Source organism: Gavialis gangeticus, unplaced genomic scaffold (genome assembly GCF_001723915.1).
Source record: "Gavialis gangeticus isolate Ggan-Ray unplaced genomic scaffold, GavGan_comp1, whole genome shotgun sequence".
Lineage (NCBI taxonomy): Eukaryota > Metazoa > Chordata > Crocodylia > Gavialidae > Gavialis > Gavialis gangeticus.
This window is the reverse complement of record NW_017729024.1, coordinates 137,036,391-137,050,680: the sequence shown is the minus strand read 5'-3', so window position 1 is coordinate 137,050,680 and position 14,290 is coordinate 137,036,391. Positions and strand designations below refer to the sequence as shown.

The 14,290-nt window shown below is 42.1% G+C and overlaps 1 protein-coding gene across 2 annotated transcripts in view; it reads left to right on the top strand.

Moving 5' to 3' along the window:
- The window catches only part of RNF180 (ring finger protein 180), a 160,096-nt gene that overhangs the window by 185 nt on the left and 145,621 nt on the right, over positions 1-14,290 (top strand). For both annotated transcript variants that reach the window (XM_019517803.1, XM_019517802.1), the window contains exon 2: positions 8,543-8,672. In XM_019517803.1, the coding sequence (XP_019373348.1) occupies positions 8,571-8,672 (102 nt within the window). In that variant the 5' untranslated portion in view covers positions 8,543-8,570. The remainder of the gene's footprint in view (positions 1-8,542; positions 8,673-14,290) is intronic.

The following is a 14,290-nucleotide window of genomic DNA, read 5'->3' as shown; positions in this document are numbered from 1 at the left end:
CGTCTTCAGCGCCGCGTCCACGTCTCGGTCCGCTCCGCGGCCACGCGTTTCCCCGCCAGGGCGATGCCCAGTGCGGACGGGGCGTGGTCTGGAGCGCTGCCCTTTTCCCTTTGCCGCCTGCTCCTCTGCTCCCAGGGGTTTGATTGGGCATCCCCCGCCTCTTCCAGGAGCTTGTGGTTTCACTACCACTTTAAGCCTCCTGAGCCTTAGGGGTTTAAGAGTTGATGGAGCAGGTGCTTTTTTCGGTCATCTCTTGCTTCTATGGCCAGTGCGGAGGGTAGGCTCTGTGGTCCTCTAGCACTTGGTGTGGTGCCGCGAGCACAGGGAGCACATCTGCGGGTGTAGGTCCTGTGAGGAGTCTCAGCACACTGTGAAGTGGAGGGCGGAAAGTTTTAGCGTAACAATGTCTCAACCGTAGGGGAACGCAGTGCTCCGAGCCACCTTGAAGGTCGCTTAGTAGTAATTGAGGAGCTAGGAATGTTTCCTCCCTTGAGCCTTCTGGGACAGCTTTGATGTGCAAACAAATAAACTGCTAAAGTCCCAGATTTGTACCAGTTTGACTAAAGGTGTGAATTTAAACCAAAAGCAAGAGCAAATACTTGTGTGAACATTCATTTCAGTTTGTACATGGTTTATTTTAGTTTATCTTAAGTCAATTGGGAATAGAGGTAGGATGCATGAAAAGAAACCACCTGAAACCAAAGAATTTTTTAAAAAGGTTTAAGTGTTGTTCTTCTTAATGCCAACCTCCTGTCGTGGCTTGGAGCACTTTGGAGTTGGCACCTCCGTGTCATGTGGTTAAACATCTTCAGGCATTTTCTTCATTTTTTGTCTCCAGTTAAAAAGACAGAAGAAGCTTTGCTTACAGGCTTGGGGCCCACGGCTCTATGAGGCAGCTTAGGAAGCCAAGCCAAATAGAACCGGGTTGCAGTGAGTTAAAAACAAGCTTTAGGGCTGCGAAATAAGAGCTTCCCTACAAGGAGCAGTGAAGAGGCTGCAGAAGAGCAGGAGAAGAGCTGGCTTCAGGGCTGGAACATCAAGGCCACGAGAAAGGAGAGGCGGCATTAACACCTGTGGAATGCAGAGTTTAGAAGGGATCAGGTAGATGACAATAAGCTAGGAAGTCAAATGACTCCTTCACCACTGCCCATGGTAGGTTAAAAAAACCAAACCAAACAATTAAAAAAAAAATGTAATTTAAATCAGATTTTCTTTTGATTTAACGGTACTTTTTTTTTTTTTTTATTGTTAAGATGCTTTTAAAAAAAACCTGTATAAAGATCGTTTTAATTTAAGATATGTTAAAGATCAAAGATGTCAGCATGGCATAGGGATTATAACTTCTAATGATATACTACTTGAGGCAATAAATTCATACGACCTATTTATAAAACTCCTAAAAAGGTTACAACAGGCCGTTAGCAGCCCAATCTTATGGGGCTCCCAGAGGCTCCTCTATAGATTAGTAAAGATTAAAGAAAACCACTCTACCCAATGGGACTCAGTGCTCAGTACAGAAGATCCCATTAAACATCTCTGTGATGCTTAGTTTCAGTTCTCAGACTGGATTTGTGTCTCCAGAAATAACATCCTTGTTAACAGCAGTATATGGAGATGAGGGAGAACAGACCTGATACCTACTCACCAGCCCGGTTGTCTCTCTGCAAGTTCGTGTACACAGAGTCAGGACCTGACCTCTCTAAAAGTGCAAAGTTTCAAGAAGTTACATGAATAGAGGATTCTTGGGGGCAGAGTAGATCTGGGCAAGGAAGAGGAGTCCGGAGATAAATGCAAGGAAGGAAGGGCAGTAGAAACAAAAGAGAAACATTTTGAACAGAATATTCCCGAAATCTTGAGGGATAAGTTTCTGAGTACAGCCTCCCCATTGATTTGAGATCTAGTGAGGGAATGTATGGTAGGAGGGAAAACCTATCAAGGCAGCAGGCTTGCCAGGCCATAAAAGAGAGAAGAAATCAAAGATAAGAAGAAATCTAGACAAAAGCTCCAAGCTAATAACATATGGCAGCAGCGCTCATTTGATGTCCTCCTAACACAATGTGGCAAAAATATCCCCCAAATGTCCATGATTAATCTAGTGAGATGGTTCACCTTCCAGTGACTTCACAAGTATCTACTTCAGTTAGCCTTGGTAAATAAAATAACCAAATCATAATTCAGTTTTCTGATGTAGCTGCAAAATTAATCTGAAGAAAATCAAAATCACTTCTTTAAAATGCATAGTTGTGTACCTTCTAAAAATGAAACCTACAGCTATCTCTGAGTTATGAATAATATGTATTAAGGTTATAGCAAACAACAACAATGCACTTATTGTAGAAACAGTGATTAAATCAAGGCTTCCTGACCAGTGGTTTAAATTGTGATTTAAATCCACCCTGGCACTGCTTGACTAGAAATGCTCCTGCAACTGCCAGGAAGTTGATCTTAAACTTTGGGTAGAGCAGGAATTAAAGGGGGGGAAAGGGGTGCAAGGGCATCAGTGCACACCCCTGTACCTGCCCCTTTCTGAACCTCTTCTGCTACCCCATCCTTCACCTCATCTGGACTAAGTACAGACAGTCAAAAAGCCTGAGGCTGAATTGATTTAATCTTTGCAAGTTAGTTTAAACTGCAAAGATTAACCTGAGAAACAACTGGACACACATTTACCTTTGATTCATGAAATACAGCTGGCCAGAAGCGAGGGGTACTAAAGCATGGCTCTCTGGCATTTCCTCTTCTGCTGTCCCTGAGATCTCAGGGATTTTGCTGCCTGGCATCACAGAAGCCGGACTCTGCAGGGTTCTCATCACTTCTTGCTTCCAGGTGCCTCTGGGATTTGTAGTCCACAGTTGCAGCCAACAATAACTTTCAGAACATTTAGCAGGGAAAGGCAGCTCCTGTACTTGGGGGAGGGGGGGTTTAACAGGGGGAAGTGGGATTTAACCGCCCCTCCCTGGCCCCAGATCCCTGCCCCTCTCCCTCTCCCCCTTCTGTGCTGGAGCAGACAACCCAGCCCAGAGCTGGAAAGCATGCTGGGATTCTGGGAGAATCTGATTTAACTTGAACCAGGAAGGGGTGTGGGACAGAAGTTTCATAAACTGGTTTGACCCAAATCATTTAAGTCTGATACTACATTCAATCAGGTTTATCTTAAACCAGTTTCAGCCATTTTCAAACTGGTTTATGTCTACTGGGCTTCTGTTCTAAGTTTAAACCAGATTCTGATGACTTCACCTGGTTTATGTGTAACTTCTGTCTATAGCCCTGGAGGTTTTCCCCTCTCATGAACAGCACCAGTGCCTTTCTGTGTTGCTGCTCCCCATTTCCCCAAATACAGCAGTAGAATAACATAATGAGATTTTTGTCGGATTTTTTCTACTTGACAAGATATTGAAGAGCAGCTATGAAGCTGACAAGAATTGTATTGATTTAATTCTCTTGCTTTTGTCCACAACTGCTGAAATGTTGGGAACGTCCACAAAGCTAGGAGAATAATGTACTTAGCCCAAAGGCTCTTGGAGAGTGCCTGTTACTGTGGTTGAGAATTACTGGTCTAGTTGTTTGTCTCAACAATGAGGCACTTTTCCTGGATAGATAAAAATAAATTTTAAAAAATTAAATTAGATTTTTTTTAGGTTCAAACAGGCTTTTATTTAAGTCATACTTTTTAAAATACATGTTCATAAATAAAGCTTTTACAATGATTAAACTAACATATTGTCATAATTTGAACTTTATGTAATATATTAATATTATTTAGATTAAATGTGGCATTTGTTTAAAGAATACACTGGTATGTGTTTCCTGCTAGAGTTTGAAGGGAAGTCTAAGCACAGAACTGGTAGAACTTGCTGGTTAAGCACTTGGAATCAGAGTTTTTTGAAAAGCAAAGCCAGCTTTTGGGAGGGTTGGATTCTTCTGTAGGTGCAGAGAGAATTTTTTCTGTTCAACTTATTTAAATAGTTCCGTTCAATGAGTTAGTACACTCAAATACAAAAAATGACATGAGTGTTGGAAGAAAGAGGAAGCTAGTTTTAGTTTAGTATTTTGAATAAAATTATATGAGTGAAACAATGAGATCTACTGGGTCTCAAATCTTCCAGGACATGGGTTAGATCAGGATCCGGCAAAGTCTGGCCAGCAAGCCAGATTGGGCCTGTGGTGGACTCCATTTCCCAGTAGCCCCTGCCCGTATTGCTGCAGTTGGTTTTCATGGAGACCCCAGGAGCAGTGGGGCCATGGCAGCAGGGGGCCAGGGTTTCTGTGGAGATGGGCCCAAATAGTGCTGGCAGCGCATGCAGCTGGGCAGGGAGCTGTTCCAGGGCTGGGGCTGAAGCCAGGCCACAGCTGCAACCTGCTGCCCACAAATCCCAGGCATTAAAATATGCATATTATTAAAATAGCGATTTAACATTTGATACCATTGAGAGGTTTAAAGTTTTATACATTTCAACTGCTGCTTTCAAACCTGTTACACAGCAATGGCTGCTAAAATCACTGTCCTGGCAGCAGGTTCAATAAAAACTCAAAGTGATGCTCAATTTGCTCAAGCTGTTTTCATTATCAGTTTTCTGCCATATGAAAGAAAAACGTTTGAGTGTGAATATTCTATTTTCCTAAAATATCCCTTCCATGTTCATTTTATTTAACCAGTAGTAATTAGAATCCCCTATTCACTAGGAATATGTTTCTCTCAGTTTCTCTAGAAATAAAAGAATGCTGGAGTTTTAACATAGGCTCCTACTTGTTTGCCTATCGATTGAAATCTGCAGGGAAATAGGAAAGGCATTGAAATGATGTGTCTTCATTTCACTGTGTAATCATGGTTCAGTTTTGTTTATTAAAAGTCTGATTGTATAGCAGTAATCATAACTATAATGTAATTAGGGTATTTTTGGCTTCAATAGGGGAACTGAAGCCTGTTTTCTGGAGGAGAATCCTTGATATATAAAATGAGTACTATCTGCTGAAATAAGCACTATTTCTGAAATAAATATGTGGATAATTGCAGTGCCTTTTGTTTAATTTTGTCATGATTTATTATATCTTCAAAAACCAGACAGATAAGATGACAAAGCACCTAAGCTATTCTTTAAAGATAAGTATGAAAGAGGTTTAAATGGCTGAATAGACCATTTAAGTTGGATATTTCTGTTTGTATTATAAAAGAAAAGTGAATATAAATAAAGGTGAAGTTGTTCATTCAGGCGCGCACAATCATTTCTATGACCTTTTGCCACAGATTTTTGCTGCTTGCTTAAATTTTAATATAATTATTTTACAATTGCTGTATAGTGCTTAAAGTTGGGGTAGCCACAATATCATGATCTACGATGGGGCAGGTAAAATATAAGCCATGGGCCAGATTGAGCTTGCCAGGCCATTCTGTCCAGCTTGTGGGGCCCTCCAAAAAATAATTATTACTGGTCTGTGGCTGCCCCGCTGAAAGCCAGCGGGAGGTAGGCTTTCATAGGTTGCACATCATCAGACTGGATGGGCTCTGTGCCTCTACCTCCCTGGGGATCCTGGCACTTAAGCTGGGAGACCCATGTGGAGGCACCGCGCATTATGGCTTGTGACTGGACACCTGGTGAGTGGACAGGGGTGCTCCTGCCTGCAGGAAAGGGGGTAGGGGTGGGGTATGTGGGTGGATGTGGCTTCCCCCCCCCATGGTGCACAGCACTCACTGCCAGCAGCAGCAGGTGGCAGACCCTCAGGGTGCTCATGGCCCACAGGAGGAAGAGCCCCCTGGCAGCACATGGCTCTGGCTGAATCCCAGGAGCTGCATATGGTGGCATGGAGCCCACCTGCCCCAGCCCACTGGTGCATGCCTTCGATCCAGACTGGCCTGAGTCTGTGCCAGCACATAGGGCTTCTAGCACTGCAGGTAGGAGCTATGCATCATCGAGCCAGGCAGGCTCCATGCCTCCATGTGGGGCTTCCAGCACTCCAGTGGGGAGCCACATGTGGAGATTCAGAGTCTGCTTGGCCTGATGGCATGTGGGTCAGGAGCCACTGGGAGTTGTGTGCCATCAGGCCGGGCTGGTTCCATACCTCCATGTTTCACGATCCCCACTGAAGTGCTGGAAGCCCCATGTGGAGGCACAGAGCTGGCCTGGCCCAATGGCACACAGCTCTGGCTGAGTCCCGGGATCTGCACGTGGTGGCACAGAGTCAGCCCAGTCCAGCAGAAGGTGCACGCCAACTGGCCAGGCTGGCTCTGCACCACCATGTGCAGCTCCTGGGACTCAGCCAGATGCACACGCTGCCAGGAGACTCTGCCTGCTGTGGGCCAGGAGGACCCCAAGGGCCTGCTGCTGCTGCTGCTGCCATCAGTGGAGGGGGCTGTGTGCCATGGGGGGGCATGTGGTGGGGGGATCCACACCCACTCCCACACACCCCCACCCCTCCACAACCCCACACACACTCTCCCAGTCCCGCTACACACACTGCCATCCCCCACAAACCCCATATCCACCCACACATGCTCCCACCCCCCATCCCTTCACAAAACCTGACAAATCCCACATACACTTCCAACCCCCACCCCCTCCACACACAACATACAGAAGTAAGGCTTTATTTTGAGTTATTATGTAATCACCTCTATATACACTGTGCAAATGCATGTAAATCAGGACAAAAATATTTTTGAAATAAAAAATGTTATAGTAGATATTTTATTTTTAGTATATGATTTGTTTTTTTCCCCGTTCAATGATAGCAAATCCCCTTCCCAAAAGGAGTACTTCTGGGGGCAAGGGGAGGGACTTCTGGTGGCAAATGTCTGGGGTCGGCGTGGGATTTCTGGTCCCAGGATGGCGATCAGCAGGATACCTGTCAAGGGGCAGGGCTACCCTTGTGGCTCACTAAAATTTGTTAAGCAGCCCTCCAGCCAAAATAATTGCCCACCCCGATCTAGGAGGTTTTTTGCATTTAAAGTCTAATATCAGGTTTATTTTCAGGGAGTGCACCCTATCTGACTATCATCAGAGCCCCTAGTAGAGATGCAGAGTATGATAACAAAAGGATTTTTTTTGCCAACATAGTTACCTCCCTGAACAGTATTAACTAAGCTAGAAGTCATCTTCTGTATTGGATTGTTGTCTTTTTATGCCCCTACCTAATAATATTGGCAACGCTTTATGGTGTAGACTGGTCCTTCATTTAGATGTGTTTTTGCTAGAGGGTTGACTGTAAAGCCAAGGTGAAACCCCATTGACTTTTTGTAGAAGGACCCATGCATTTTAGAGCAGTGGTGTCCAGTTCATTCACCCTCCCCATCCTGATCTGGTACGTATGACCAATACAGGGTGTGGGGCTGCGTTATCTGATATCAGTGTTATCAGGGTAAGACTAACCACAGGTTCGAATTGGTGGCAGCAACGTTCATTGCCATAGCTCTGGGAGCCGCAGCAGTTAACACTGTCACTGTTCCCCCACTGTCAAGTTTCTGGAGGTGTGGGCATCTGTGCAGGACAGATGACATGGCTTCATGGGCCAGATCCTACCTGTGGCCTGGACCTTGGGCCCCTGGCACATGCTCATTTAATGGCACAATGGGATCTGTTCTCCATTCCCAACAATTGTGCCTTCTTCTATGCCATGTGTATGGCAGGACACATGATTTTGTGATCAGGGATCAGATTCCAGTTTCTAATTGCCAGTTCAGGGGGAGACCAAGATCATGTTCCCCGGATTCCTCTGTACGAGCAATTTGAACATTGGGTGCCTGGTGTACTGGTGCAGTCCCAGGGCTGGCACCAACAGTCAGCTGACTGTCAGTTTCAGCCTGGAGACTGCACTGGAGTCTCCAGCTGGCTCTGGTACAGTCCCAGGGCTGGGACCTGCAATCAGCTGATTGTCAGTCTCAGCCCCAGGACCACACCAGAGTCTTGAACTGGCTCTAGTGAGGTCCTAGGGAGACCAATAATCAGCTGACTGTCAATTCCAGCCTTTGAACCCATGAGAGTCTTGTACTGGCTCTTGTGCAGTCCCGGGGATGGAGGAGTTGTCAATCAGGCACCACCAAGCAGCTGGCATCAAGCTGCATGGCAGGGGACCCTGCCATATGTTCGGTAAGGCATGAAGGAAACCAGGCACAAAAACATTCCACATATTTTGTGCCTGGTTTCCTGTTTTGTGGCCTGAATGTGTGGCTAGGTTCCTATTTAAGGTGCGATTAACAGGCAAATCGTGTCTTAAGTGTAATACCTGCCTGGGGCCTTGGTCACCCCTGCTTTAGAGCAATTAAAAAATAATCATTAGGAAAAGGATCTTGTCCAAGTATTATAGCACCATATATATTCATGGTTCTTTGTGATTTTTTTTTTAATAATCATTCAGGTTACTGAAACTAGCAGCTCAGAATTGAAATATTTGGATGAATATGTGCTTCATAAAAACAGTGTTGTGTTTCAGCATGAGTGAGAAAGGAAACAACTTATGCCTGGAGGGGTTGCAAGTGGAGACCCTACATAATGTAAATAGATTACAGATGTCTAAATTAATTATACATTTCTGTGGTCTTTTCATACAGATAAAGAGTTGAAGAATCCCGAGTTAAAATGAATAGCCAAGAGGCTGATGTGCTTCGGTGTTGGAAGTGTAGAAAATATGTAGCAAATTCCGACTGCCTCATTAAATGTCATGAGAAACAACAGTGTGAAGTAAGTTGTTTTATAGTGACAATGATTTTATGTATAACACTAAAATAGGATTATTGGAGTAGCTACATGAGATCAAAATTTATGTCAGTTGTCACTGCACTATCTGCTGCAGTGGCAATTACCCAAATATGAACACCCCCACAACAGAACTTAAGCAATAATGTCACTGAGGACAGCAAGTAGACATTAAGGCTCATCTGCACATTACACTTAAGATGTAATTAACCAGCTGTGACCCAGCTACACGTTTAATCAGTTAATAGCATGATAACGCCAGAAATAAATCACAAATTTATTGCACAAACAATGTGTAATAACTTTGTGGCTCATTCTTATCACACTATTAATTGAATGTGTGGCCAGGTGCTCCCCTGTTGCAGGGAGTCCTATCAGTTGATGGGGCTCCCAACCACAAGGGTGTACCATATGTAGCCATGGGGAGTGCCCCATGTGGAAGCTTGCTATCTGCTGGTACAGGGGGTGCATGGGATCATGATCCTAGTGTCCTCATACACTGGCAATAAGGCATGATTGGATCTCATGCTGGACTCCACAGTCATGCCTCCCACCATGGCAGTGTGGCATGACAGGAGGTGTGATCATGTGGATTGTACACCAGATCCTATCATACCTTTACTTGAATTTCTGGCCTGGTAAGTGCCTTAATGAACACTATTCTACAGTATGAAGGTTGATGTCCCTTACATATCTGCATGATACGTTTTATCATTGGTTTTGTCATTGTTTACATAAAACTCTAATTCATCCCTCTTTTAATCTTGATACGCTTGTTGTAGCAGAATCCTACAGTTTTCTAAAGTATGTTTATGTATTATGTTGGTGAAGTTAAATTATCTGTACCTGCTTTTTCAGTCAGAGAGATTTTTTGCTTACCATTTTAAAAAGGTGGGAGGTAGTGCATGTGACGCACATAACGTAACTCCCCAGATCTGACCTATCTTACAATAGCATGCCCTACAAATTACCATTTCTTAATTTTTAATTTTGTCAATAGAATAATCTTACAGAAAACAATGAAAGAGCATCTCCTATTGCTTTGTAACAGCATTCAACACCAGTCTTTCTTTCCAAAGATACTCACATTTGTGCTGACATCTTTTTATGGTGTTTGATCAAAGAGAAAAGTAAACAGAACTGTACTGTATTGATTTTTGATGCACCAGAAACTTAACAAATTACTGTCTGCCAGTAGGGATTAAAATTACTTTTTCATTCTTTTGTGAGGCTAATATGGTCAGTGGACTATTAAAACTGGTACACAGCCAAACAGATATCAGAGATTTTCAACATTTAGAGGCTCAAAAGTTGATATTGTTTTCCAAATTTATAGTTTGAATCCCTAGATTCAGACAAGCTTTTGTTGTCACGTCTTGCTATTGGTGAATCCAAAAAAACGTGGCCATCTCAGTTTACTGTTTCATCCAGGACTAACTTAACTAGGTAGGGCCAAGCCCTGGCCGGATACATATCTGCAACAAAGCCCTCAATACTTCTTCAACCACAGAATCAAACATGAATGTTGAGAAGAAGGGGAATGCTTTAAAGTCTACTAAGTAGCCCCAATAGTAGCTCCTCAGTCCTTTTCCACCTCTGATCATATCAGAGGTTGTGTGCCCCTAGTGAATACATTTGTAACTTAAGATGATGAGGAATGATATTGGTGGACATCTGGCCATTCTGACTGTACAGTGTGGCAGAGGTTCCTACTCTGGGAATCTTCCACTGAGTGACAGCTGAAAAGAATGACTAGCTGACCCTTCACCCCAAACACTTCCTCTGGTAGCCATGAACAAAGATGGAGCTGCTGGGTGAAAAACTACCTAACATCCCCGGGATATGTGATAAAGTGGAAATAATAGGGCCTAATTCTTTCATTTACACTAATGAGTACTATATGCCACTCTAATCATGTAAAGGAGACTTTAACCTGTTTGGAAATATTAATTATTCCTACTGTAAGGCCCCATGTATACTGCCAGGCTGTCATCAGACTGAAAATGAAATTCGGTCCAACAGTATTTTTGTGTATGTGTAGGCACATGATGATCATTTATTATTGATGCCTTCCCCCAGTTCCCTTTTTTGTTTTGCCACACAAGAGCTTTGTAGAAGTTACTACATCATCATTGTTGTTGTTATATCAATGCCTCAGGGTCAACCAATAATAATTTCGCTTGTTTTAGAAACTGTACAAACACAAAATAATAGATGGTCTCTGATGCTTTTGGGATACCTTTTGGGGTTAGTAACATTGACAGAAAATAGCTGAATGGCAGATAGAAGAAAATTTTCAAAAGTTAGATTAAAATAGATTGTTGGGAGGAATTTTATGTAGAAACTTGTCAGAGTAAGATAAGAAATATTTTAAAAACAAGAAGCTTAGGGCTTCATTAAAAGTAAAGTAGCCATTAGAATCCTCACAGATTTTAAAATGTGCTCGCTTGTCAGTTTACACAGTTAGTTTATGAATCAACGTGGTCAGTTGCACAGAAAGAATAGATGGGAATAGGTTATTTTCTCAACAATGTTTTGCAGTTCCCATTGAGGTAAGTGGTGACTTTTTTTCTCTCAGTCCCATTGTACTATATTTCAGAAAGAGGTTGTTTTTTTTTACTGTTGGATAAATGTTGAAATGAAATTCCTTGCAAATTCCAATTCTGTATTTGAAAAACGATGTGTTTCCTTTAGTGGCAGTTATGGGCACTATATAAAAATGTAGACATATAAAATAAATTAGGGTATTTGCTATTAAGAATAACCTTTTTACATTGTTTTACTAAAACCTTCCCAATTTTACAGCTATCATTTTAAGATATTCCGAGAGGGTATCACACTATTATTCTGTCAACTCATACTATAATATGTAAACCTGTGCAGTACTTTGAGAGATTATGAAAAGCTATTTAATTGTTGTAATAGGAATAAAAAATAAAATATTAATGCTTTCTGTTTCATCTTGGCTAGGCAAATATAATATTGACGCAGAAATAATACTGGACTATGGTTCGTGTTTTGTATAATTTTGCTGTATAAAAAATAGCCAGGATAGTCTTTTATATCGCTGAAGCCAATTGTATTATTTCAGATGGGTACAGATGTAAATGAAATTGGAAGGTTAAATTATGACTCACATAGAGACCAGGACATTCAGAGAGAAGTTTTATTCTCTATGATTTCTTCCAATTCACAGTATCTGTCTCAGAGGATTTACCTGGCTGAGTTTGACATAGCCCCCATTTCCCCTTAGTTTGTTTTGGTAGGTTTTTTACACTTCAGGCACAAGGGAAGCCAAGCTTTTTCATCAGATAGCAATCTTATTTTTGGAATCTTTCCTTCTTGTTCATGAAGAAATGCTCTTTTCCTCTCTTTTAAAAACAGAAAAAAAATATTGAATATATTCACACAAAAATCTCTTGCCTTTTTACTGTTCAGAATAATACATTGACCTTGTCTACAGTTCCTATGGCATGTTAAAACTTTTTTTATCTTTTGCTAGATTAATGTTCTGTTTTTAAGAGTGTCCCTAAAGTCTTTCAGGTTCCCAGCTAGAGGGATATAGGGATATAGAGGGTTCCCAACTAGAGAAAAGTTGGGCTAGAAGGGAACCCTAGAGTAGTTTAATCCAACCTCCTGCCTGAGGCAGGATCATCTCTATTTAAACCATTTTATACAAACCCTTTGTCTAACCTGCTAACACAACTACACAGTTAACCCTGACACAACCACAAGACATAACACCCAAGTCTGCCACAGGAAAAGTAGGGGGACTACAGTGGTTAACATCCTGCTGCTGTAGGTTGTTACAGTATACTTTAGAGATCCAAGATATATCTCTTCAGATGAGAGACAATTTGTCTGTTACTCTTTTTAAGATACTGAGCATTATAACAGATTATCACTCGTCCCTTAGAAGTGGTTGGCACCTATGGCCTGCAGGTCAAATCTAGCCCATTTTATCTGGCCTATGGAGCTGAGGAGTTTTTGCAGCATTTGCTTGGCAGGGGGCTTTTCATTGGTGGTAGGAAAAAACTGCAGAAGAAGCACTTCAGGGGAAAGCAATGATTGTGGTGGCAGAAGTGGTGTGGACAGAGTTGTAAGCAGCCTGCTCTAGCACCTAAGGCTCATTAAAACAGCCTCTTGCTTTAAAATGTTGCTGACCCCTAATGAGTTTAAGGCTTGGGAATATTTTTGTCATTGTATAATTCAGGTCTTTTAAACTCTTAGGAGGGTTAGACCTTGTAGCTGAAACATTAGGAGACATTTCTGTTCCATTCCACGGATGTTCCAAACTGCAGCCAGCTTTAGAAATAGTGCTTAGGGAGCTCCATCATCATGCCCAGGAGAATGTGATTGAGAGCCATACTCTATTGTGTCGTATGACCAGACTTTAGTTTCTTAATGGAAGGCATAATGGTGGCCAAATAGTGAATAAAGATTTCAAGGGGGTAAAATCTGAGAAATAACGCTTAAGACCAGATGCCAAAGTGATCAAATGGTATAAGCAATTTAGGTAGAAATCCTGATTCTTCTTCAAAACAGAATAAATTGACTTTTTGTAGGGCTCCTTAGTAGAGGTCAGGAAGAAGAATCTCTTCCTTTCTGAGAGGATTAATTTAGCATAGCAACTTTATGTAGTGTAGACCTTCTGTACTTAAGAACAGTGGCTTGGCATAGTGGTAGACTGATTTGCTTTGTCTGTGCTACTTCCAGTACCCAGCAAAAGAGAGCTATTCCTTCCCCACTGACTTTCTACTTTAAAAACTCAAGGGGTAGTGATTTAGTTCTGTGTTCAGTAACTTCGGGGTAGAAGTTAGTTATATAGTTGCAATTACTTTTAGTCAGTAAAGTCTTAACCATTCCAAAGCTGAATTGCAATCTAAAAGGATTCTTAACTACAAATACAAATGAAATATTTTGCTGCTAATTTTGCTGCGCGTTCTGTACATTATTGCCCTTAGAAGTGCCAAAATTTCATTTCCCTATGGAAATGAAAGCACTCTCTGGCATGGTTCATATTACAATGACCCATATTTTTAAGAATGCCAATTGGCTAATTTGGAAAACATTTTTCAGAATCTTTTTACACTGAATTGTGTCCTGTTGCACTGGCAAAAAATTGTACAAGCTCAATGTGTTTTTAAATAATTTTCCTAGTACATTTCATAGGAGGCTAAAGAAAGTCAAATGATGCTGTTGCTTTCTTCTATGGTTTCACAAACCCCTATGATTTCAGACAAATTCAGATAATCTGTGCACTTTCTTAAGATCAATAAACATACTAGAAATTACAGCACCCAGGTTGTTGGTTGAATGGGTACACTAACATCTGTGATGACATGGTAGGGGATGTACAGATCAGTGGTCACCTGGGGGACAGTGACCACCAAATAATCGAAATCATCATAAGGTGTAGAATGGGTAAGGTAACTAGTAGGGTGAAGTGCTAGGCTTTAGGAAGGCTGGCTTCAGCGAACTCAGGCGTTTAGTCAATGACGCACTGCAGAGTAAGAGATTTGGCGAGATGGGAGCCCAGGAAGGGTGGCTGTGCCTTAAGGAAACGATCCTTTGGGCACAGAGGGAGACGATCCCGATGTGGG